At 38.0% G+C, this 25,926-nt stretch overlaps 1 protein-coding gene across 6 annotated transcripts in view; it reads left to right on the forward strand.

Moving 5' to 3' along the window:
* CACNA1D (calcium voltage-gated channel subunit alpha1 D) overlaps positions 1–25,926 on the forward strand; it is a 169,190-nt gene that overhangs the window by 98,422 nt on the left and 44,842 nt on the right. For 3 of the 6 annotated variants that reach the window (XM_077184756.1, XM_077184753.1, XM_077184757.1), the window contains exons 10-29: positions 580–667; positions 1,347–1,373; positions 2,945–3,105; positions 3,688–3,913; positions 4,058–4,265; positions 5,802–5,922; positions 6,621–6,735; positions 7,421–7,490; positions 8,090–8,159; positions 8,873–9,017; positions 10,513–10,642; positions 13,362–13,421; positions 17,599–17,705; positions 18,813–18,900; positions 19,343–19,450; positions 19,617–19,669; positions 19,929–20,075; positions 20,749–20,950; positions 22,088–22,246; positions 22,926–23,036. In XM_077184756.1, coding sequence (XP_077040871.1) covers positions 580–667; positions 1,347–1,373; positions 2,945–3,105; positions 3,688–3,913; positions 4,058–4,265; positions 5,802–5,922; positions 6,621–6,735; positions 7,421–7,490; positions 8,090–8,159; positions 8,873–9,017; positions 10,513–10,642; positions 13,362–13,421; positions 17,599–17,705; positions 18,813–18,900; positions 19,343–19,450; positions 19,617–19,669; positions 19,929–20,075; positions 20,749–20,950; positions 22,088–22,246; positions 22,926–23,036 — 2,396 coding nt within the window. Of the gene's footprint in view, positions 1–579; positions 668–1,346; positions 1,374–2,944; positions 3,106–3,687; positions 3,914–4,057; positions 4,266–5,801; positions 5,923–6,620; positions 6,736–7,420; positions 7,491–8,089; positions 8,160–8,872; positions 9,018–10,512; positions 10,643–13,361; positions 13,422–13,501; positions 13,562–17,598; positions 17,706–18,812; positions 18,901–19,342; positions 19,451–19,616; positions 19,670–19,928; positions 20,076–20,748; positions 20,951–22,087; positions 22,247–22,925; positions 23,037–25,926 lie in introns of all 6 variants that reach the window. The other 3 variants (XM_077184754.1, XM_077184758.1, XM_077184755.1) reach the window with 2 other exon arrangements.

Genomic DNA, 25,926 nt, shown 5'->3' on the forward strand with positions numbered 1-25,926 from the left:
CATTCTCCCATTCCCCTGCTCCTGCCTGCTGCTCACACAGTATCTGCAGGCACATTTACCTTCTGGCATCTTGCCTCAATAATTCACAATGTCAGTAAGAGCAAAGAGTGGTCAGCGTGACCACGGTGTGATTGTTCCTGCTTTCAGGAGTTTGATGATATTTCTTGGAATCAGGGAGCTTTTAATAGCACTTCAACAGAAAAGCACCTCCAAAGTGCTAACAGAACACTTCTCAAAGGGAAAAGTTTCAGAATCTAGCTCAGTTTAATTTCTTTGCTGGGGTAGCATACTCTTTGTACAAACTTCCTCTGCTTTATACTCTGCAGTGAATTGTAAGCAATTACCTTGAATCACTAAAAAGAAACGACAAAAATAAAAAAGCCACCATTTTCTCTGGAATTCCGCGTGCTTCCTTTTGGTGAGAGAGGAGGACAGATGAAGCGTCTGACTTAATCTACAACTCCTCAGATGGCCCAAGCTCCCAGCAGAGCTGGAGGCCCTCTCGCCATGGGTGAGGAGATGCCAGCTGTGCCATGCCTGGCGCGGGGCTGGCTCTGAGGCAGTTCTGTGTCCCCACAGCGAGCATGCCCACCAGCGAGACCGAGTCGGTGAACACGGAGAACGTCAGCGGGGAAGGGGAGAGCCCGGCGTGCTGCGGGAGCTTGTGGTGAGTGCACGGCTGGGAGCTGAGCTCAGAACATCTCAGCATTCCCAAGGGTCTCTCTTTCCCCACTGTTTGTTTAGCCAAAAGTGCCTTGGAATAGCCAGGCTTTGTATGGCACACACAGGAGTTTGATATTCCACCAATGATAAGAGAATTAAAGCGCTCCTAAAATTCTCAGGTTAAGGTGGTATAAAGCAATTCAAGTCAGCTTGGAGTGGAATGGTGATTTCCTGAAAGCTTTTATAAAATATGGTTTTTGTCCAAATTATAAGAAAAGAATGGAAGTTTCTAATGACATGGAAAACTGAATATTATCTGTTAAATTGTGTATGACCTGGGGAATATGTATTTTTTTAGACAATAACTGAATATATGAGAGTATTTGGTATTCAGTATTTATTTGCTTGGTTATTCATGACTTCCAGGCAGCTTCTACATGTTTATTCAAAGTTTATTTACTGAGTTTTAAAGGAGATTTCCTTTCTTTCACCAAAAAAATTTGTAATGTTTTTGAAATAGTATTTCAGAAAAGAAATGACAGACAAAAGAATTTCAGCATTCATGATGCATTTTGTTAAAAGTTTGTTTTATGTATGTGTAATGTCAATGCAAAATTCTAAAGAAAATGAATTTATTAATTACTTTTCCCCATTCTTAAAAATGTATTTTCCTTTTCTTCTAGTCAAACCATCTCAAAATCCAAGTTCAGGTCAGTATTTTCCTCTTATAATCACATTCTAAGGTAAATGCAAAATCTTGGTCCAATTCTCACTCTTTGGGCTGATCCTCACTCCAGCTTCTGGAATGTTACTCTGCAATGTCAGTACACTGAGTTTGAGCACAAAGTAAGTCAGGCCATAACTTATCAAGGATATTGTTTTGAAAGTAATGTCAAAATGCCTTTGGATCAAAATAGAAAATGCTTTTCATTGCAAGCTCGCCTACCTGCTGCACTACAAGTCAAAATAGAAGTAAATCTTTGGGAGCATGCCTTTACTTGTATCAACCTAATGGAGAAATTTACTGCTATTCTCCTTTTTGAATTTTTGTTTTATTTCTGTAGTCTGTTTATGTATGCCCATGTTATTCATACACATTCATACATATACCAGTTAACTATACTTTACTATCACTGGCTCCACACATCTTTCTGGGGAAAATAAAAAAATAGCCCCATTGGCTTCAGAAAGCTTGGAGTTATGCAGTTTGAGCCTGCTTGTGAGTCTTATAAGTAAAATATGGCACCATTGTTGTTCTTCAGTATTCTTTCGTATTGTTCGATTGTCTCATGGACTTCAATGTTAGGGTGTTCTGTAAGTGTAAGAGCAGTCAGTTTAACCTCCCCAGGGAATGAGGCATCCTACTGATGGCCATGGACAGCCCTTAGAGCAGGGGATTGGCAAGATAAGAATGTTATGTCTTGAATTCTGTGTTGATTTAGGGCAGGACAGGATATTTTTCCTTTATATGGTTAGAATACTGCAAAGGCTTGAACCGTCTTTGTACTGATATCTGAAACCAGTATTGATTTCCTTTACTACAAGTACAAATTTAAGATGCAGAAAGAAAACTTAGTTAATGCTTGAACAGAGTTCCCAGCAGTGAAGCAGAGAAATCTAGTTTTATGAGTCCAAAGATATGTCCTCACTTTTGAATCCAGCTCATATCTAGGTACAGCCTCAGCTTGTCACTCTTTTTTATTTCACGGACATTTGCCCACTGACACAGTTTCAGTGCACATCAGTAGAAATCTCTAGGAATTACTAAAGAAGGTTTCTGATGTTATAGGGTAGATTTCTAAAAGGTGACCTCAGCATTCCTATTCTGTTTAATCCTGCCAGAGTTCTCTTTGTGGTTTAGCTCAAAGCCTACATTTTTAGACTGAACTTAATTTGAATTCTGAGTTGATTCATTGACTTTTCTTTATTGCTATTAAGTGTATGGGGCCTTGGAAAGCTAGTTATACTTTGTTACCCAATGAAATGTTAAATGCAGCTTAATCTAATTATGTTACAGGCAATTGGAGTCTCCAAATGTTGTGGTTTACATTTAAAAAAATATAAGGAAATATTAAAAAAGGAATAACACATTAGCAGTCCTTAATCTGCAACTGGTGATGACTTACACAGCTATTGAAGTATTTTACACATATTTATGAAAATACACCTGCTCACACAAATACAACTGAACTTGTTTTCTACGCAGAAGAAAACCGCACTCTCCTTAAGTTCATATGTGTTTTCCATATAATAATAAATTTATTTTTATTTGAACTTTCAGTCGACGCTGGCGTCGCTGGAACCGCTTTAACAGAAGAAAATGTAGGGCTGCAGTAAAATCTGTCACATTTTATTGGCTTGTTATTGTCTTGGTCTTTTTGAACACGTTAACTATCTCATCAGAGCATTACAATCAACCTGACTGGCTGACCCAGATCCAAGGTACAGTCAAAAATTATTTGTCCTGGTCTTGACTATGGGTGGTTGCGTTCTATCAGTGGCTACTTTTGTACTTTGCCATTTTGTTGTTTGCTGTCTGAAGGATATTCAGCCCAGCCAGAGAGAGAGAAAAGAAATGACTGAATATGACGTTTGATTTCCATAGATGTAACAGAGCTGAGTAATGCAGCAGCACACACCTGACAATGCTAAATTGTAAATAACTGTACTTTTATCATGGAACTGTGCTTGAAGGATGAGGAGGAAGTGGGAACTGGCACAGCAGGACTTGCTGTGGGCTGGTTGCTTAAGTTACAGCGTGGACTCAAGCTGTGAGCTGAGGAACCATGAACTGCACAACAGATTGGAAAGATGAATAGTTTATAGCTGGCAGGAAGCTTTACATCCTTGGGTAACTTTTGCCACTCAAGCATCAACTACAGTCCAACATAAAAAAAAGCAGTATTTCCTTTTTAGGCAAAAAGCTGCAAACTCATATAGAAAGTATAGTACTGATGTGTTAAAATAAAACTGGAATCTATGAGGCAATTCAGAATCTTTTTTTTCTTTAATATTTTGTTCCAGATATCGCAAATAAAGTTCTTCTGGCTTTATTCACCTGTGAAATGTTAGTAAAGATGTACAGCTTGGGCCTACAGGCCTATTTTGTTTCTCTCTTTAACCGCTTTGATTGCTTCGTTGTTTGTGGTGGCATTGTTGAAACCATTTTGGTGGAGTTGGAAATTATGTCACCCCTTGGAATTTCAGTGTTTCGCTGTGTTCGTCTCCTGCGTATTTTTAAAGTAACAAGGTAAGATTATCTAATACTGCTAATTCTAAGGATAGCTGAAGAGTGATCAGCAATTGTTTTGTAATACTTCATCATGCACTGCTCTTTTACTGTTTTGTTTGGGGTTTTTTTGGTGTGTGTTAACACACGCATTTTAATTTATAGGCACTGGGCATCCCTGAGCAACTTGGTAGCATCCTTGTTAAACTCAATGAAGTCCATTGCTTCACTGTTGCTTCTGCTTTTCCTCTTCATCATAATCTTCTCGTTGCTTGGAATGCAGCTGTTTGGAGGCAAATTTAATTTTGATGAAACTCAAACAAAACGGAGCACCTTCGATAATTTTCCACAAGCCCTTTTAACTGTATTCCAGGTAACTTTCTTTCATCCCGTATGAGACATTTTACCTTTGATCAACAAAACTGTTTAAGTGATCATGTTGCCTGAAAATGAAATCATGAATACTATTTATTCAGTTTACTTTAAGTAGCATTCTTCTCATTAAATTCAGTACTCTGGTAACTTTGCACCATTTGTACCATTTGTTTCATATCTTCTTTGATCTATCTATGCAACATAGCTGTTGTGTTACTTCACCGAGTTAAATCTCCTTTCTCCATCAAACACATGACTAGAAGAAGAGGTGGAATGTTATATTTATTTTGATCAATTTATTTTCTTTAACTTATTAGGTGTGTAACATTTACATTGGGGTCATATCACTATAACATAAAAATAATTTCTTTAGAGACCAGGTTTTATTAAAATCTTAAGGCAAACTTGTCTGCTAGTGAAGGCAAACTAGTGAAGTGGTAGGGGCATACTTAGAGTTTACTTTTCACTTATTTGTGATGCTTTTTTAAAACTAATTTTTCCCAATTTGGATACTGGAATTAGGCTATTTGGTTTCATCTTGCTCACCATTTTCACACTTGGCTGTGTACATTACCACAATATTTGGTTTCAGCCATTGTAGGTGAGAGTTAAAGCTGACCCTGCAAGATTTACCTTGGTGTCAACTTCTCGTCACTTTGGTAGAAGTCTCATCTGGTGTTTGCCCAGAGCAAGCAGAAAATCTTTCATTTGATTTAAAGATAAGGAAATATTAATGAGAAATTTCCTTATGGGTTAAAGTGTTCACATTTGACCTGACATTGCCCCTACAAAAACTCAAGGCTTTACTTTCCAATTCAGCTGAGTTAGATTTCATTCAGATTTTAGGCTGCCTCATTTTCAAAGGAATGTAGATTCCTTCACTTTTAGAAGACATTCAGGAGCAATCAACCTGTTGGTTGAAAATTAGCTGGATAAGTTTAGCTCCCCAAAAAAGAATTTTAGAAAATGGCATGCATTTTATTTTCTTAAACAACCATTTGATTGCTTGGAAGGAGAGTGAGTATTGCATGTTTTCTCAGGATGGAACAAATAATTTTCAAGACGTTACTTAGAAATATATGAAGTGTCCCTAAAGCCTGCTTTGCAATACTCAGAATTTTTATCATAGTACAGATTTGTGGCCAGAATTTAAAAAAAGAACCTTAAAACATATACTAACTTGATTTTTAAGTGATGGACGTTTGTTGGCATTGCTACATAAGTGGCATTACTGAAAACCAGGGCTCTTACCTTGGCATGCCAAGATCAATAAAATTTCAATAGAATTTCTTTTTTATTATTTTTGCCTTTGAAGTTCAGTCATATAAATGCATAGCACAAAATAAAAGCTGTTAGAGTTAAACCCAAGCTTTCAGGAGAGGTTTAATTGGGAATTTTAAAACAATGCATGAAAAGAACATGGTATTGCTTTATGCATACAGAAAGTTAGTGTGTTGTGTGGTCAGAGGAAATGTGTTTCTCTGTTTACTTTTGATGCTGAGTTACTACTAATCTCCTAATATCTGCTCCTTAGATCCTAACAGGGGAAGACTGGAATGCTGTCATGTATGATGGCATAATGGCGTACGGTGGTCCCTCATCCTCAGGCATGATCGTCTGTATATATTTCATTATCCTCTTCATCTGTGGTAACTGTATCCTTTACACTGGCTGGAAACATCTCTGATGGGGCTGTGTGCCAGGGACATCCACAAAATCCAGACCCTCTGCAGGGCAGGGACCAGGGCACACACCCTGGCACAGCTGGCACAAATCTGCTGCAACGTGCCCCTTCCCCGCCCTCACTGATCTGGAAATGCCTCCTTGGCCCCATGTAGAAACAAACTACTGCCACTCTCTTAAAAGGTCAGGAGGTGATGAAAGGGCAAAACCAGTGTATTTTCTGTACTGTATGGTGTTTGTATCAGTATTTGTGGTTAACTGATATGGACTGAAGAACTGAATTTGATATAGATTGTTGTAGACATGAAAGACCGTGCATTATAAAAATGAATTTTTCAAAATGCCTGAACAGTCTTCACATATAATAGACAATTTCATATTCATGGACTTGCTCAGGCTAGCATGAAGTTGAATTTCATTTATTTAAAAAAATACCTCAAGCATTCTGCTATTTTAAAACCCATGACCCTAATGGATCTCTGCTCACTTTACAGGCAGTATCAGACTGGTCCATTAATGACTGTTATTTGCAGTACACTCCAGCATCACAAACCTCCACGCTGTAGGTTGGGAACATGTGTTTTATATCTCTCACATTGTCAGTGTTTATGCTGATAATAAACCACACAAGTGTGGTAAGGCATAATGTCCTTAAAATGATTTGAAATAGATATCTTGCTAAATGTCTTCTTGGCCATTGCTGTGGATAACTTGGCAGATGCTGAAAGTCTAAATACAGCTCAGAAAGAAGAAGCTGAAGAAAAGGAAAGGAAAAAGAATGCGAGGTAAAATAGATGGGCGTGTTGAACCAGCAGGAGAGGGAAGGAGGAGGGTATTGAATTCTTCTATAAGGATGTTTTTATATGAATGTCTTTACCAACTTCAAAATGTGCTGGACTTGGGGAAAAAAATAAAAGGGTTTGTCTAGACACTAAAATAATAGACAAACAGTAAAATTTTAGATAAAAGTTAGGTAATAATTGGGGTGAATTAAGAATGTAGTGATAAACCAACTGATATTTAAACATTGCAACAGTTGGATTTATTGTGCAATTAGCACAAGAATTTATCTGTTGTTGCCAGTGCACATCTCCCTGTGGAATCAGTTCTCTAAGCCTTATATAGACAAGTAGAAAACCTTCTTTTGAAATCAGTGCAAGCCTGTTGAAGTCAATGAAAGTTGTTTGTATGAGTCCAAGGGCACAGTTTATCCCTCTAGGAAGGAGTAATGATCATGCATTGAATGCTTTAGGGATTAGCCTCTGGAATTATATTCAAAATAATAATCTTTTAAATGGATCATTGCATTCAAATGCAGTAGATTTTATTGCTCTGACACCTACAGATGTACAAAATATTTTGAATATTTTATTATAAGGCTTTCAGTTTTTTGTAGAATTGGTATAGTTCATTTAAAATTGTCTGTCTTTACATGGCATGCTTTGTAATTGTTATTGTATTGATTTATAGAAAGGAGAGTCTGGAAAATAAAAAGAGCGAAAAGTCAGAAGGTGACCAGAAGAAGCCCAAGGATAGTAAGGTGTTTATCCTAAAACTTGTCTCTTTTCTAAGAAGCAATTTTGCTGATTTTTGCTAGGGAGTACTTTGTATTGTGCATGGTACAATTCCTTTTGTGAGCCCGTCATCCCTACGTTTTTTTCCAGGCAAGGGAAACTTAGTTCTGATGCTTTGCATCCTCACAGTGTCTCTTAAACCAGAAAAAATCCTTTTGGTTCCAGGATATCCTGAGAGGGGAAACTCTTAGAGAACGAAATTATTAATGCTGGAAAAATGTGATTTTTTTTCTTAAGAACCCTGTAGGTATTTTGCTTGATAAGTCCAGTGAGATCAGTGAAGAATAAACTCTTAGAATGTTCAAACATTCTTGATAGATTTTATCAAAATGTGTTGGTTCTATTCTTATTGTGATTAACACAGCCAGAAAAAAGTGGATACTATAGAAAAATAATTTTTGAAAAATTAGTAATAAAATGTCACCTCTCCTAGATTCTCAGAGTTAATCTGCTTCAGAAAACTCACTTCTCTGACTTCAGAGGCGTATTTGGTTTGCTTTCTGTGGGCTTTGCACTCTATATTAAAGTTTATTTTTCTTTCTGTGCATCCCTATCATTGCTGTAGGTGACAATTGGTGAATATGGAGAAGGAGAGGATGAGGATAAAGATCCCTATCCCCCCTGTGATGTACCAGGTATGTGAATACTAGCTAGAAACACATGTAAGTTTGTTTGCTAAAATATCCTGAACTTGCTCCTAGTGAACATTAAATCAATTCCTTTGAAGCCAGTGAAGTTGTCCTCCCTTATCAGTGGATAAATGGGCCTAAGTATTATCTTTTTATGCAGCTTCCCAGACAGTACAAGAAGCATTTGAGAGTTAATATTGTGAGCCTCAGGACTGTTTTGGTAACACTATCTGGATGGGAGAAAATTCTAAACTTCTCTGAAACATTTGGCAAAAGAGGACATTCCAGGGCTGATGATTGGCCAATTTTTCCTTGGCCTAGTGAACATACTTATCTAAAAATCAGTTCTGTCTGGATGCATGGCACAGAATTCTGTCCTGAGTTCTGAGCACACAGTGCTCACCCAGTGCCCAGAGCTCAGCCCTCAGCTCAGGCATGGTCAGGGCTGAGCTGAACTGGGGCTCCAGCAGTTCCCAGGTGAGGCTGCTCAGGACCAGCAAAGCCAATTAATGCACTCATGCACACACCCACATGTGCACAGCACCCTCTGCCAGCTTGTGACAACATTTGGATGTTCACATATTGGTTTATAGACTTTTTGAGTCATGCTATGAAGGTGTATTTCCTATGTGTATTCTCATACAAGCTGTGCTTTTGTATTGCTATGAACAAAACCTTGATTTTTTTAGTTTATAGTAAAAAGAATGTTCAATCTAAAGTAGGTGAAGATGAAGAAGATGAGGAGGATGAGCCAGAGGTACCAGCAGGCCCACGTCCCCGTAGGATATCAGAGCTCAACATGAAGGAGAAGATAACACCTATCCCTGAAGGGAGTGCCTTCTTCATCTTCAGCAGCACCAACCCGTAAATATGACTTTGAAAAATATTGGTTTAGACATCAGGGTTCAGCAGTGAATAACAGACCTCCTTCTAGGGAGACCAGGAGTAGGAATCTAGTGTCTTCAACAAAAAGAGATTGGCTTCCCTCCTAAAATTTTCTGATTGACTTGGTAAATGACAAGAATTTGAAAAATATATTATTTTTCTTCCCACTGTTTAAGATAATAGCATTTTGTGCATTTAGTCTGAGTTCTCACATGTCTGCAAAGTACCCTTTGAGGTGTATTATCTATGTACTAGGTTAGTCACTGGATATAAAAGGTCATCTTCTGCATGAGACAGAATTTCTAGTAACCCTAGTAACCTTTGTAGAGGAGAAACCAGAAAAAATGTAGGAGAAAGGTTGCACATATTCTTCTTAGGGTAACAGCATTTCCCAGATTCAAACAAGCATCAAAGATAAAGACAAATTGTTTCAAAAAATCAAGAACTCTAATAGTGGGATTTTGGGGAGGCAATGGAATATTTCACCACCTTAGTCTAACTCCAGAGCATTTGGAGTTCTACCCTGGTGAAGAGAGCAAGCTTGACTAGTCAGTACAAGTCCTTAATATTTATTTGGCATGAGAGAATATGTCTTTCAGTGGTAGAGGCCATCAAGTTCAGAAGGAGATCAGGATAAAATGTTTTGGATGAAAAATCATTAAGTTTGTTGAACATTTCAAATTGCTTTCAGCTTCAACTAACAGTATGCATTCTTGGTCTAAAATGGCCAATTTGCTTAACTAAGATACACCACACTCCAATCATCTACTTAATAACAGGAGGGAAAATTTTAGCCAAGAACCTTCTGAGTCTTTATCAGAATTTAGACAACTTCATTGTGTTAATCAGTTATGAACCTGATCCTGCCTTTCTGTCAGTTTAATCCCAGACCTGCTCTGTATTTGTGATTACTCTGGGCTCAGTGACTCTAAGCATATGCACAGTTACACTTCATGTCATGTGGCTAAAGCCTGACAGCTCTGGAGCCTCCAACACCCACATGTCCTGTAATTCTATAAGAAAATCTTCGTGGAGATTCTGATTTGAGTCCTAAGCAGCACAAGGAGATCTGCAGCCTAAGCTGCATCTCTCAAGATGAGTAATTATGACAACTTCAGTGAGAATCAAATTGAACTGGGGATCTGGGATGATTTATTATCTAGCCTTGGTCTTTCTGACCTGTGACTGCATGTGCACAGAGCTACAAGCACTGCAACTCGTGGTGTTCACAACCCAATAGAAACCAGCCCCTCCCAGATGGCTTTAAGTGCATCTTCACTATGGGTGAATTGGGTTTTGGATTTGTTTATGTTCTAAGGAATCAGACCGATGGCTTCAGGACTTTCATGGCTTCTAGCTGCTGATTGCTGCTCTGTTCCATCAGAGCTGGCAGAGTAACAGAAAACATGTTGTGTATTAACCATCTGCTGAATTCTGTGTGCAAAAATGGTGTATTTCTGTATCTCCTCTTTAGAATTCGAGTGGGATGCCACAGACTTATCAATCACCACATCTTTACCAATCTCATCCTTGTCTTCATCATGCTGAGCAGTGTTTCCTTAGCAGCAGAAGATCCAATTCGCAGCCACTCTTTTCGAAATAATGTAAGCCCTTCATTTTTGTCTGAAGCCAAATACACCCTCACAGAAACAATCCTCTGGGCCTAATGCCTTGTTTTTAATTTTCATGTTAAAAAACATTCCTTCTTCTTTTTCAAGCTATACATTTATATTCCTTTTGCTCTAAGAAGCATATATCTTTAAAGACAATTAACCTTAGTGATGGAACATCATCAGTATTAAAAATTTTTATTATTTACATAATGCTTTTTCTGTGACTATAAATATATCAGGATAAAATATTCTCCATCTGAATATAATATCTATAATTTTCATATTTTTCCCTACTTTGCAGCTGGAGTAACTGATGTGCAATTCTTGAACCTCACAGGGTTTGATGCTGATTTAAAAATGCCAGTTAAAATTATCACTGTTTATCATGTTTGGAACAGACTCTGATGTGTCCTCTCTTCATTGGCTCTATTCTGTGGCCTTGGGGCACTTGCATGATCCCTCTGTCAGTGAGTGTAGGGATTCATGAGGATGTTACCTCCTCTCTCAGGGAAGCTTGTGTGGCCACTCTGAGGGGTTTGAGTTACCCCCACATTGGACTCAAAAATGTTTGGGTTCTTGATTGGCTGCATCAGAAACTCAATAAATCTCACTTTTCTCTACACTCATGTGTTAGAGGAGGATCAGAGCATGCCCAGCTCTTGCCTTGACTCATAGAAGCCATTTCAGCCTAAAAACCATTAATTTCTGTAGTGTCTTTATTAATAGATAAAATGGTAGTTTTATGTGGGGACTAAATACCTGTGTTCTCCCAAAACAAATTCTTGAATTTGTTTAAGCACATTTTAAGTGCTTCATCTAGTGGAAGACTTAACTGTTACTCAAAAGAACAATTATTAGACAGAGAAACTAAAATAAATTCACTCTCATGACCATGGACTTTTTTAGCCTTGTTGCACTTCATTCATAGCAAGACTCTCACATTCTTGTGAGTTGGGTTTGCTTTGGATTAGGTAGAAAATGGCTGAGATGGTGCAGCTTGGTAGTGGTCCATGGGGACTTTGGGGATGTTTTGACAGAACTTCCAGCCCTTTCCTGTTTTAGGTACAAAATGACCTGTAGAGATGGTCACAGAGCCAGAGAAACTCTTCTGCATCCTGCAGGACAGGAGGCCCTGCTGAGGCTGCAGAGGTTGGATCTCTCTGGTTCTTGCTGCTGTTGGTGCAACCTATGAAAATCTTCTTTAGGCTGTTGGCATTCTCTGAACACTTTTCCAGTAAGTTTAGTAAAAACCAAAAAGCTAAAACTTTCTCCAGAGGTAAAAAGAGGCCAAAGCACAAAGACACTCTTCATGCACTATTCAGCAGAGCAGTGTGCTTCCCTTATCTACAAAGCTGGACCAATGGAATCTTATAAATAAATCACACTAATGGGTAGGAAAAAGAGAGAGCTGGTGGAGAATACTGAAATTGTTATTATAGAAATGCCTTCAAGGGCTGATAATTGTGTTTGTAACTAGAGAAGCATTAGGAAAATGTAAGTGGAGAGTGTGGTAACTGGAAAGATTATTTCTGTTTGGGACACAGGCAAAATGTGTGAGGGATTTCAGGAAGGTGTTGCCCTCTTGTTGTAAGTACTCTCACATGCCCCAGGCCTGCTTCATTTTCTTTTTACTGCCTTGAGGATTCACGTTCCCTCCATCAGCCAGGTCAGCAACAGAATGAAAGTTTAGAAACTGGAATGCCTTTAAGAATTTTTTATTTTATTTTAAGTCTGGAGTGAATTGGTTACTGATTAATCTTTGTCATATGGCTTTAACATTTGCCTATTTTTTCAGCCACACCAAGGGACAGCAGGATGGGATATTCAACGGAATATGGGGGGAAAATTATTTGTTCTTATTTGATCTATGACTAATTTCTTTGTGTGTTGTCTTTTTATTTTATTTCTCCTTCCCGCTTGGTTAGTTGCTGAACTGCAGGAAGGATACTTCTGTGCACAACTGTTGGCTAGGTGGATTGCTGGATCCTTGAGACTAAACTCCCAGCCTCCTGCAGTTCACTGATTTAGGTGTTAGTGATGTGGCCACAGCTCTGGGTGGTTCTGAAATAGCTGTTCTTGTGCACTGAGGTCAATCCCACAGCCACAATCCTCTCAGAAACTTCATAGCACTGTGCAACTCTTGTGGGTTCTTTTAGATTTCCTACAAATAAATCACTGCTGTATCTTCCCACTTCAAGGTTGTGGTGCTGATTTTAAGTGATTTGTTATAATTAATTTGCTTTGTGACACTCTGCACAAGCCTATACAGGAACAATATAATGTAGCAGAATGTGGGGTGATCTGCACTTTAGAAGCAGCCACTGAAGTTTTATTTTGTGATGCAATACGTTGGTAAAAACCACAGACCTTATTAATAAATATTTATTCTTTGTTTAAGATTCTGTATCTCTGCTAAAGGCTGAAGAAAGTATCTGTGAAAGATAGTAGAGGAAAAGTCTGAAGTGAAAGGAATTGTTGCCTATTGGGTCCTGTCAATTATTAAGGGGTGAAATCTAATACCTGAGCACAGTGGCATCTGTTCAACTTTTAAGCAAATAAAAATGGTTGCACAGTAGCTGGAATTTTAAACTACTTTGTCTAAATCCTCCATCTGTCTACTTAGATTAATTCAGGTGTTGTGTATGTGGTCTAAGTTGTGAAAATTATTAAGAGATGGATTTCTTACTGTGGCACATATTATACCTTGCAGATACTTGGTTACTTTGACTATGCTTTCACAGCCATCTTTACTGTTGAAATCCTGTTAAAGGTAATGCATTGTTAATTGATCCTTGTTAGCCCAAAAGCAGCTTTAGCAATAATGTTTGTAACTTTTTGTTTACCTTCCAGATCCTAGGGTATGCAGATTATGTCTTCACTAGTATGTTTACATTTGAGATCATTTTGAAGGTAACAGGTTTTTAAAGGAAGCTTGTTTAAAAGGATTTTCCTTGTGTGTCACCTGCCAAGAAAAGGCCCTTGAAGTGTTCTTTGCCTTTTCTCTAAGCTATCAAAGCTAAACTTTTTTAAACTAGAGGATTTTTTTTATTTGACAGTTCCTCATAGTTTTGATTGGTTATTTTTTTACCATTGGGTGCATGAAGAAGCTGATTTTTTTATCATTACATCAGTTTAATAATTCATTTTTTACCCTTTTTAAACTTACAGTTGTCAGAAAAGGGAAAAATCAATCACTGCGCATGAGCTTTTCCTTCTCCTTGCTCTGGCATTTCTGAAAGAGATAATCAGTCTTTTAAGGAGGGAGCATGTAATTTCTCATTTATTTTGCTGAACTATATCCACAGAGCTAAAATAGTAGATAACTATTTTCTTGCAATAGGACTTGCAAGATATCTTGCATTTATCTATCTATACACTAAGATACTTTGCATTTATTTTGGGCATACATTTAAATTCACAGACAGGCATAATTATGCTTGCTTAAATGTATTACCCATGCATGAGCCAAAAATTGGCATTTTAATGTATAGTTTGTGTACTGATTATTAAGGATATCTATTGGGGTTACTCAGATATTCAATGTACAAGATTTACTGTGGTAAAGAAGATAAATAACCAAAAAATGCATTCACATGAAACAAAATGCTGATCAAGGAAGGAAAATTTTTCATTGGAAATTGGCAAAGCATTTTTTCAGAGATTTACATATGATTCATAAATGTTTCATGCTATGCTTATTCTCACCTCGAGTTTTTGGTTGAGTAACCCTGATTTATACACTTAAAAATTGCTGGCACACTAAGAATCTGTACATAAACTATGCATTTCCAGTTGAGGATTAAGCTTAACAAGATCTCTTCTCCCAGCTTTTGCTCATATTGCTGTGCATACTCTTCACAATGCAATTTGATTATTACTAATTGGTGCAATATTTGGGCTGTTTACAAGATAAGCTGTTCTGTAAGTAATAGACTATTTTTATGCTTGTGAATTTTCTCCCGGGCTTAATGTTTATCCCCTTATTTCACATTTTCAGCAGTGAGAAGCTTGCTATAGAATTGATTATTCTTATTTGTATCACACTAAAATAAATCTCCAGGGGTTTTGCTGCTAGAGAAAGGCCAAACTAAAGGAGAGAACAGAGCATTGAAAAGACCTGAAGCATTAAATCAGACTAGCTCCCAACTCTGAATTTGGGAAGCCATAAAAATGTTACCATTGTAACTGTGGCAGAAGAAAGGCAGTAAACTTCCACATGCTCTGAGCAGCAGGGTCTCCAGCTCCTGCAGTTCCATTTGTGTTTTTCTAGGAGGCAGAGGAATTAGAAAGGGCAGGATAAAGAGGCATAACTGGATGGGTTAAGAAAAGCAACATTCCTGCAAACTGCAAGAGATTTTGGCACTGAGCAATTTATGAGTTATCCAAGGGAAGCAGGAAACTCTAGAGCTTGGGCTGCTGAAATCTGGAATTGTGAAGGCTGCAAGGAAACAAGAAGCTACGTCACAACCAAAATTGTTGATGCTTCTGACTTTGGTTTCTCCAGGAAGCTCTGTAGTGCACTGACATGTAAAGGAAAATAATCTGTACATAGAGATGTGCACAGTCAGGAGCTGACACAGACCCTGCCTGCTTTGCTAACCTGTCCCAGACTCTGGCTTTGCTTGCTTTGCCTGGGGCCCTCCCTGTCCTCTGCTGTGCTTCCCACAGTGCCCGAGCTGTGCAGAAGGAGAGTGCTCTGCAAGGAGAAAATGCAAAACTAGACCTGCAGGAACAATAGTGCTCCTTAATTTCCAGGCAAAAAATAATAGATGAAATTGAAATTAGGATAAGCAGAGGCAATATTATCACCTGCAGTGAAGAAACTTGTACAAAAGCAAGCACTAAACCAGAATAACTCTCAGCATGTAAGAAGTCTCCCTGTGCTCTCAAGCAAGGATTCCCACATTGCACAGTGTTGTGGGTATGAATGAGGATGTGAAGAACAGAAAAGCTGCAACATCACTTTAAAGCATTTGAGAATTCTCCCTGCATGACATTGAAATTCAGTTTATCATGCTGTTTGGACAACTTGGGAAAGGTGCAAACAGCAGAGCAAAGGTCAGGTTAGGGATTTGTGCTTTCTACCTCCCCTTACTGTGCTGATCCCACATCATTTAAACTTACTAGAGAGCTGTAAAAAATTCTTGCACTGGGATTTGTGGTGATTGAAATATGAGTCTCCATGTGAAGATGGAAGATATATAGCTCACCTGCACTTTAATGTCAATTATGCACCTAATTTTTGTGGGAGTTATTATATGAAACTTTGTGTGCTGCTCTTATCATATGCAATGTAAATGGGTAGTTGTAGATAGATGGTAGTTTGGTTTTCAGGCTTATTTTTGTGTTCAGCTCCCAACAGAGTTTAGATGTACTCTGTACAGCTGTAAGTGAATGAGCTACTTTAATGGAAATTTTATAATATAACTATGTTATATGTCTCATGCCATGGCATAGGTTAAAGCTTTAGCATTTTTACTCTTCTAGCATTTGGGAATATTTAGTATTTTGATCACCAAAAAGAGGGCTTAACAACAGAATAAGGAGATTAATTTTTGCTTCCAAAACCCCCATCTTTCCTTTGCAGAGGTCCAGCCTTTACTGGTGGTGGTGCTTTGCCATGCAGGAGGCCTGGAAAAGTCTCACACTGCACAGGGATGCAGGGCACTGGGATGCCCATTGCCTGTAGCTCTGCTCTGCACTGGGAACTCTCTTGAAAGCTGCAGCAATCTGCTGTGAGGGGAAGTGAAATAAAATCTCTTCCCTACTCCTCCAGGAACAGAATAGAGAGTGAAGGGATTAAAATGCACAGTCAGTATGGGATGTTCCCTAGATGGAATCAAATTTTCTTACCTGTGGAACACAAGGAATAGCTCAGTGTTCAGGCTCTGTAAGAGGACCTTGAGGCTGAAGAAATTAGAATTCTTGTGACTGAACTGGCTACAAGGTGTTTTTCAGAGGTATCCTTGTTTTTGTTATGAGTTTTTAGTTTCAGTGTTTCAGACTTAATCCATAACTATGGAAAGACTTATGCAATATTCTGTTCAGCTGGTGAGTCTGTGCATCTAATGGTTATTTGGATTCCTCTGTGCATTTTTTAACTGGTACTTACAGTTAGGGTAGGAAGTCTAATTGATGGATTTAGGAGTAAAATTCAGCTTTGTGATATCCAAAACCATCTGCCCAGGTGCTGGCTGGAGCCATAATTAACAGAGCCTCTATCACTGGCTCCTAATAAAACCTGCAAATGATGCACACAAGATCCACTTTGTAAACTTTTTTCATTTAAATATAGGGACAGAAAACAAAAAATAAGAGAAAGTCCAAAAGGAAGAGCAACGTTTGATATTCCCCACAGAACAGCAAAATTTAGGGACCTCTGATTAGACAGAATTCAAAACCTCTATTGGTTATCAGGTTATTTCAAGGTAGCCACTCATGTCTGCCAGAAGCCAAAGCTAAATAGCCTTGTAGTGCTGCCTTAGGCCAGCCTTGTCCTGCTTCTGGACTGGCTTTGGCACTCAGGTGTTTGCAGTATGTTTTCAGCTCCTTTTCAGTTCTTAAGATAGTGTGAATAATTAGGAGTCAGAATTTGGACCCTACAGTTTAGTAAACATGGAAATCTCAAATGGTTTTTTGTAGCAATTTTTCTAACAAAGGCCAAATTAATTCAGGGTAATGATCTCAGCCTCATCTGTTCTTACACAAAATAAAACATTTGTTGATATCAGAAACAATTAGCATATTTAATGATCTTGCTTGAGAAGAATTTTTCTGATTTAAAATATTTAATGTATGTAGAGGGATTGTTTTATATCTCAAAGGATTTTAGAAAGTGAGACAGTATTGTATGCATTCACACTCCAGGCAAGTGTCTTGTAAACAGCCTAAATGCGAATTTGAATAAATTGAAATATAGACTAAGTGTGTAACAATTCTATTTTTAGATGACAGCTTTTGGAGCATTCCTTCATAAAGGGTCCTTCTGCAGGAATTATTTTAATTTGCTGGATTTGCTGGTTGTGGGCGTTTCTCTGGTATCATTTGGGATTCAGTAAGTACTACACTTACCCTGTGAATGGTTTATTTTTGCTTTGGGGTTTCATACTGAAATCAATGTTCCAGCTCCTTTTGTTCCCCCACGGTGTGTGGGTGTGCAGTGCTCAGGGATGGGCTGGCAGGAGGGAGTGCTTTCCATGGAGGGTGTTGTAATTCATCACTAATAGGGGTTGGAAACAAATTACTACTTCCCACAATTACCAGGAGAGCAAGGAGGAGCCCCATGACACTGGTATTGGTACAGCAGGGATTTCCTGGAGCTGCAGGAGCTTTAAATCCCTTCCTTTGAGCCATTCTCACACCTGCAATCTGATTTTATGAGCTTGGTCTTTCAGTGTTGACCTGTAGGGATATGGAACTAGACAGTGTTTGAGGGGGGAGAAGTTGTACTTCAATCAGTTTGTAAGTGGTAGTGGAGAGAGTTTTTTTATTTTGTTTGGTCAGACTAAACAGAGTAAAAGAATCTAAATGTACTTCTTGATTCATTGGGTGTTTTTTCCATATTAATAATAATCTGTGAAAACCTTAGTGACTCAAGGAGAGCAGGGCAGGGGGTCAGGCAGCTGCTCCCCACTCTGAGCCCTGCTGGTACCAGATCTCCTACTGCACAAACTTTCAGTTTCACAGGGTGTTCTTAGAACACTCTGCACTCTTATTTCCTCAAAATGCAGTCCTAGCTACTTAAACAGAGAGAATCAAAGTCATTTGAGATCTTTTCATCTGAGGTTAGTAGGAAATGGAAGGGTTCATTGATTTACAGGATTTACTCAGTGTCTTCAAAAGCCCAGTGTCTTCAAGCACTGGAAAATACTGTGGGGACTATTTTGCTGCATTATGGTCTTAGATGAGCTTCTAAGCTGTTAATTCCAAATCTGCTCCAGAAATCAAAATGATTCTTATGGTGTTTATGAGATCAATACTATTTTCTAATAATAAAGAATCAATAAAAAGAATAAAGAAAAGCCTTGTAAATATATCTTGAGAGTTCTAGTTGGAGGGGATTTTTTTCAAATTTCACATTTCAGGAATTTGCAAGGATATTGTTATTCTGTGATAAATCAGTTACCTTAACAGTAACGGTATATTTTTTTTTTTCTTCTAGATCAAGTGCTATCTCAGTCGTGAAGATTCTGAGAGTTTTAAGAGTCTTGAGGCCTCTAAGGGCAATAAACAGAGCAAAAGGACTTAAGGTGTTTATTTTTATTTTTTAAGTTATATTTCTGGTGGCCTGATCCTCCAGTCCTGCCTCAGGTTAAAAATTCTTGCTCAAGAGGAATTTTCTGCAGAAGTTCACAGAGCAAGGGCAGAAATCAGTCACTGATTGTTAAACATGTCTGGTGTTAGGCTCTGCCCACAGTTACAGCAGTCTGTGTGTGGAGGAGCTGCCACACACACTGCCTGTCAGTGCATTTCAGTTTTATCCATAGTGCCTATGTGATGTCTACTCAGTGGTGCTGATGGGTCTTTGTTAACAAACTTACAGACAGGTTTAGAAAACCTGTCAAATTACAGTGTTAGGTAGTATGCTGGCAACAGAAAAATAGTAATTTTTAAAAAGAATGCAGAAATTACTCTTATGATATATGGTCTGTGACAAATTGCATTGAAACATATTTTTTTCTTTGTTTCCAGCACGTTGTTCAATGTGTCTTTGTGGCTATTAGAACTATTGGTAATATCATGATTGTTACAACTCTGCTGCAATTCATGTTTGCTTGTATTGGGGTGCAGCTGTTTAAGGTAAGACACTCAGAATTTACAGTCCATAAAGAACAGAAAAGCTGAATTGAATTCTTGGTGGTTTGCTGCTGGGACTGGGCTGGTCCCATCCTGAACCAATCATAGTATAAAAGCATTTATTTTGCATATTCTGCATTTTGTCATTGCTTTTTGTTTTTATGTGTAGGGAAAATTCTACAAGTGCACTGATGAGGCCAAACAGAACCCCGAGGAATGCCGGTGAGGAGATCTTTGCTCTAAGAATGTGCCACATTTTGTTCTGAATAACTTAAACTGTGCATGGGCAGGCATTGTGCATGGGTCAGGCTCTTTAGGGTTGTGTAAATTGGAATTGTCATCTTAATCCCACAAGAAAACACAGGTTAGCAAGGAAATAAAGCAAACATGAGGAGGCAGTGTAAGAAACAGCTTTGAATGGTGCATTGAGTTACCCTGAGGTCAGCTCAGCATTTCACTAATGCCAGTTTCTTTCCCACAGAGGGATTTACATCGTTTATAAGGATGGAGATGTCGACAGTCCCATGGTCAAAGAGAGGGTCTGGCAAAACAGTGATTTCAACTTTGACAATGTCCTGTCTGCTATGATGGCCCTGTTCACAGTCTCCACCTTTGAAGGCTGGCCAGCGTGAGTGGGTTCTCTGTGTTCGCACAGTGTTGTTACCAGAGTTGCATTTTCCAGAACAATTCACTATCATTTACCAGACATTTTTGGGCAATAAAGCAGTTTTAAGTGGTGGTGGAAAAAGGGAGGAAATAAAGAAACCTATTATCCTGAATCTGGGCACTTATCCCATATTTCAGGAAAAATATGAAAAGGTGAACTTTTTGGTATTGTTTGATTCCCAGTCTTGCTGCATTTGCTATAAGGAACTTCTCAGCTCTAATGGAAGTAACAATTCTAGATGCCTATCCATCAATGGCCCTTAAATAAAGCTAATTTGAAAGTTTTAGGCCTTCCAGTAAACATTTTACTAAAAAATCAGACAGCAGTACACTCATAGAAAAATCTAGAAAGAGCTAACTGCCACTCACTATTTCCCTAAATGAGAAAATTTTACTTGGGGAAATAAATGAAAAATACAAAAGTTGGGTCATTAACTTAATTCTTTGAGGAAAAAAAAGAACATAAGAAAGTGTGCTGTGATTCTTCTGGTTTCTGTATTCTTGAAAGCACTATCAGTAAATAGAAGAAGATATCAGTGAACATCAGACCATTTCTGAAACCTGTCCTCTGAGTCTGCATCCTTTACTATTTTTATTTTAATGGTAATAAAGATAAAATTTTGTTTGTTTTTCAGGCTGCTATACAAAGCCATTGATTCAAATGGCGAGAATGTAGGACCTGTATACAACTACAGAGTGGAGATCTCCATCTTTTTCATCATCTATATCATCATTATTGCTTTCTTTATGATGAACATATTTGTTGGTTTTGTGATTGTTACATTCCAAGAACAGGGAGAACAAGAGTACAAGAACTGTGAACTGGACAAAAATCAGGTTAAAATAAATAATGAATTCTTAAGTTTTGAAAGTAGCTTTTTTTGTTTATGCATGAGGAGCATCCTTTCTGCTTTGGGGCAGAAGAGGGCACCAAACACATAGCTTCGTATTTATTAATTTTTTTTACTATCTGGGTATTTATTTAACTGAGTATTCAGGTTGTTGTACCTTTCTGTGAGCCCAGCCCATCCGTGTTTTTGTTGTGAAAGGTGTCCACTAAGTTTATTGGCTTCCTAGCACCTTGCCTTTTGGTGTCACATTAATAAGAATACAGCCAGGTTACCCTGAGGCAGAGATAGTTGTACACTAAGAACTGGAAAATAGTTTTGTGTTCCAAATAGTCTGAAAGTGTCCAAAGTTCAAGTTTTCAAAATGTTCCACTTCTCACCCCCATTTATTTAGAAATTCACTGGGGATATTCAGATTAAAATTACAAAAATCTGTCCCCACTTACTGTTTAATCCTTTGACTGAGAAACTCTTAAGTCACAATTTTTGGGGTATTTTTGGCTGACTTCATTTAAAGAAAGCCAAGCATGAGACAGCAGCCAGGATTCTTTCTGCCCCATGTGCCCCATTAGTCAGGCCCTGTAAGAAGTCCTTCAGAGACAAGTAGGAGGCCCAGCCCTGAAGATTTTGGGCACTAATAGATTATGAGATGAATCCATGATGTTCCTACATAGGTGATTTTGCTGGGCAATTTAACTGAGCTATTAGAAGTAACTCCTCCTCAGTATTTATTTTGCTGATTCTAGGGTTTTATGCTAGGCAGGTCCATTGGTGATTGACAAGGGAGTAAAGACAAAACATGGTTTAGAGATGACTTAATAGTCTGGCTATGTACTATACCCATACATAATATAATACATTAGTGTATAAAGGCAAAACCCTCTAGAATTTCCATGAGCATTATTTGAGTTTTGCATGTGGCTGAGTAGAGGATATGGTTAGATACAGTTGTAAATAATCAAGTAAGGATTGGTAAGCTCCTTCTGCTTAATAATAAAAGGACCTAAATCAAGCAGACAGTCTGGTTTTGAGAGTTATATTTAACAATTTTTACTTAATGATTGTGTTCCCAGTTGATGACCTGCTGGGTTGTAGTCTGACAGTTTTTGCTGTGTTTGCTTTCCAGAGGCAGTGTGTAGAGTACGCCCTGAAGGCTCGTCCTCTCCGCAGATATATTCCAAAAAATCCTTACCAGTACAAGTTCTGGTATGTGGTGAATTCTACTGGATTTGAATACATCATGTTTGTCCTCATCATGCTGAACACCCTTTGCTTGGCTATGCAGGTAGGAAAAGCAGAAACTCTCTTGAAGCTGTTGGCATAACTTGAGGGGAAGGGTATGGGTGGGATAATGCCTTTAAATGATGGTAACCGGTATTTTTTTATGAAGTAGAGTTTTAAAGGAAGCACTTCTGATCACAGTAGTTTTCTGTGACATGTTCTAGTTGTCTCTTTCTTTCCCTAGTATTTCAGATTTTGGTAAGAAAAAGCATGGCTTGAATTCAGTTTACAAAATCATTCTGCTTTTTTCAGTATAGTTGCATACCCTGTCCTCTTAAAAATATACCTCCTACACACTGTGTTATTTTGTGACTACCATACTTCAGACTCTCTAAGCAGGTGTGACACAAGCCTGTGAAATTTTAAAACCTTGCATATAAAACTTGGGCAAATGTTGTTATCTAACACTCCTATTTTGAGGGAACAATTTTCTCTCTGGAGATTCCCTTAGGATGTTAAGGAATGAGTTTTGTTCTGCTCTGTGCCTAAACAGAATAAATTGAAACAGTTCCATGCTTGACCAGGAACACTCTGCTAATCTTTCACGTATATAGATGTGCTTCACAAATTTTACTAAATGTTTTCCTATGCTGCTTTTTTGTCAACTTTGTCTTAGGCTGTCTTGCTTTCAGTTCACATTTTAAAGCCTTTACTTTTGTAAGTGTTTTATTTTTCATTCACAGCACTATGGACAGTCTAAGCTATTTAATGATGCCATGGACATTATGAATATGGTTTTCACAGGAGTGTTCACTGTTGAAATGGTTTTGAAACTGATTGCATTCAAACCCAAGGTAAGTTTAAGATATGCTTTAATTAGGTCATCACCACAGGAGTTAAGTATGATGAGTTTCACACTTCTTGTATATTATTCAAATAACAAAAAGAATCAACATTTCTCACCTTTATCTATTAGAGAAATTATAATAGAAATGTAACTCCAGGAAATGAAATGCAGATATCAGAAAAAAATCTAACAAAGTGGTTGATGAGATCTGGAATATTTTCAGGTAATAAAAATGTCTCTTTCTAAATCAGATAAATAATTTCCTGTTAGAAACATTACTACATCTCCTGTTCTGGATACTACACTCATTACTTGACACTAATTTAATCTCCAGTAAAGACCTGTATCCAGTATGATTTCCCATTCTAAAATGCAAAATAATTTCTTTATTTTATAAAACACAGCCAAGTATTACATACACATAAATAATTTACATACGCAATAGGCTTTTAAGATTTTTATGTTTTCAGTTATATATACATAATATTTGGTAGAAGGCCCCACACTGAGTGGTTAATTCCTTGTTTTAAAGGGACACTGTCAATATGAATGATGCAGGCACATTTTCAGAAGTAGATTTGCAAGAGAAACTGGTAACTATAAATGGAAAAAAAGATAAAACTATCCTGTGGCAGCTAATGCTGCCTTTTTGTTCAGTTCTCATACTGCATTAATGAAGTGCAGAAGTTAATGATGAACAAACAGACTAAATTTGTTTTTAGTACAATGAAATTAATGTTTATTCTGGGTGAGGTAAATGAGTAAAACGTGCTCACTTGCTACACTTGGAATTTGATAAAAGACAGATGAGCCATTTGAGGTTTACTGCTCTCACCATCCAAGGCTGGTACTTTTCCTTTCCCATTGCCTTTCTTTTCAAGCAGCCAGGATATGTGCCCAGGGGCTGGCAGAGCTGTGCCCTTTGCTGCTGTGCAGCAGCCCTGGCTCTGTGCAGCCCCATCCGTGCTCTGAGCTGGACAGTTCTGTGCTCCCGGCACGGCTGCCCACAGCTCAGGCTGCAGCAGCTGGACTACAGCTTTCCAGACTTTTAAACTATTTATTCAGCTTGTGTGTAGTACTGAGATTGGCTCTACAGCCTGAGCTACTTGGTTCAAAGCCAGCTTTATTTGCCTGCAGAAGTGAAGGAGTGATCCATCTCTTGAGATCTGGTGTTGAGATGTGAACTGTGGAGTTCGGGGTGAACGTTTACCCGCTCTCCCGTGGTCTCGCTCTGCACTGTCCAGTCCATTGTACTTTTCTAATGAATTTATTTGTATTTTTGTGTCAGCTATCTTATTTAAATGCTAAGGGTTTCACATTAAAAATAGCACAATATGAGGCCCCAGAGGAGATAGCTCAGCTGTGTGGACCACAGTGTCATGAGTATGCTGGTTGTGTTTCCTGATCTGTATTTCCTGTTCTATATCCTTGTTTTGCACAGAGGACTTTGCTGCATTTTATCATCTGCTTTTTGAAAGAAGATTGTGAATCCTTGTATGGTTCTCCATGCACTTGTGACTGTAGTCAGAAATAGCAGCTAATGCCAAACACAGTGGTCTGATCATGAGTGTACAAATCACAGTGCTCCATTTGTACTGTGGGCTTCCTACTTGTTAGCAAATGCAATGTGTTAAAACTGGTCTCTAAGACTCTGTACAATTTGAGCTTTAATTCTGTTGCAACATGCTTTCTATCTGACTGGATGCTTTCACTGTGAGACATCCCTGGATCTGAACCCTGAGAGTGTGAAAGGCAGACACTGCCAGTGGAAAGGTCTCCTTTCCTGAATTTTGGTCCCCCATAGGTGCAGAACACCTTAAACTTTTTAATTAGCAGGACAAGGTTTAAAGACCATGATGATAATCAGACTTTTGGAAGAGACTAATGAACAGGAAGGAATAAAGTATATTTAAGGTTGTTCCTGTTATTCTTTGGAGATTGTAAATTATCAGATACTCTGCAACAAAACCTATTGGCAACACATTACATAGTTCATTAATAATCAAAAATCAGATAGCAGCCTTAAGCAGAAATTTAATGTCTTTAATCTAAATTTCAAAATAGATGCATGTTTTAAACAACAATTAATTGCTTTAACTCATATTAAAGTTTAATAATAGTAGGAACAATCTGAAACCAAACTTAATGCTTTGCTTTAGGGTCCATGAGGAAAGACTGATAAATTTCTTCTATGTCTATGTCACTGGTGGGTGGGTCTCTTAGGCTAGTCTGACAGAATAAAGTTTTATTTATTAATTTTTTGCCTTTAAAAAGTTATTTCAGAGATGTTCAAAGCATCAAATAAAAACTCTAACTCTGTAAAAATAAGAATAGATAAAAACCTGTTAATTTTTATCTCATCTGCTTGACAGTGTCCCCTTAATATGCAGACAAAAGTCCTGTGAAAACGGTGATCTTTTGATTTTGCTGGTCATATAAACTTAAGGCTACTATAAATTATTGATGCTCTTCCTATGATATTGTGTTGTGTAAAACCAAGGCACTGCAGGCTGCCTTGCAGCTCTGGAATACATAAAACCTGGAGAAGTGCTCAGTAGTAAAGGTGGTGCTGAGTGTCTGGCACACTTGACTGGGAGATTGGATCACAAGGCTTTGCAGAATGAGGCCCCAAAATTTTCCAAGAGAGTACTAAAAGAACTAAAATATTTATGTGGTAGATGTCTGGAAAGATATTTTGTTGCTAATTCTTTATGCCTACCTATTCCCCAGGATTTGTGATTTTGTCCTTCGGCATTTCTCAATGAGCAAATTTTTCATAATATAAGCTAAAAGAACAGGTCTTTTTCCTCACATTTTCTAAAATCTGTTACTCAGCATGGTTCAGTGCCATTCAAAACAAAATACAGCTTTGGAATCAAAAATTATCCATCCACACA

Source organism: Agelaius phoeniceus, chromosome 11 (assembly GCF_051311805.1).
Source record: "Agelaius phoeniceus isolate bAgePho1 chromosome 11, bAgePho1.hap1, whole genome shotgun sequence".
In the NCBI taxonomy this organism is placed as follows: Eukaryota; Metazoa; Chordata; class Aves; order Passeriformes; family Icteridae; genus Agelaius; species Agelaius phoeniceus.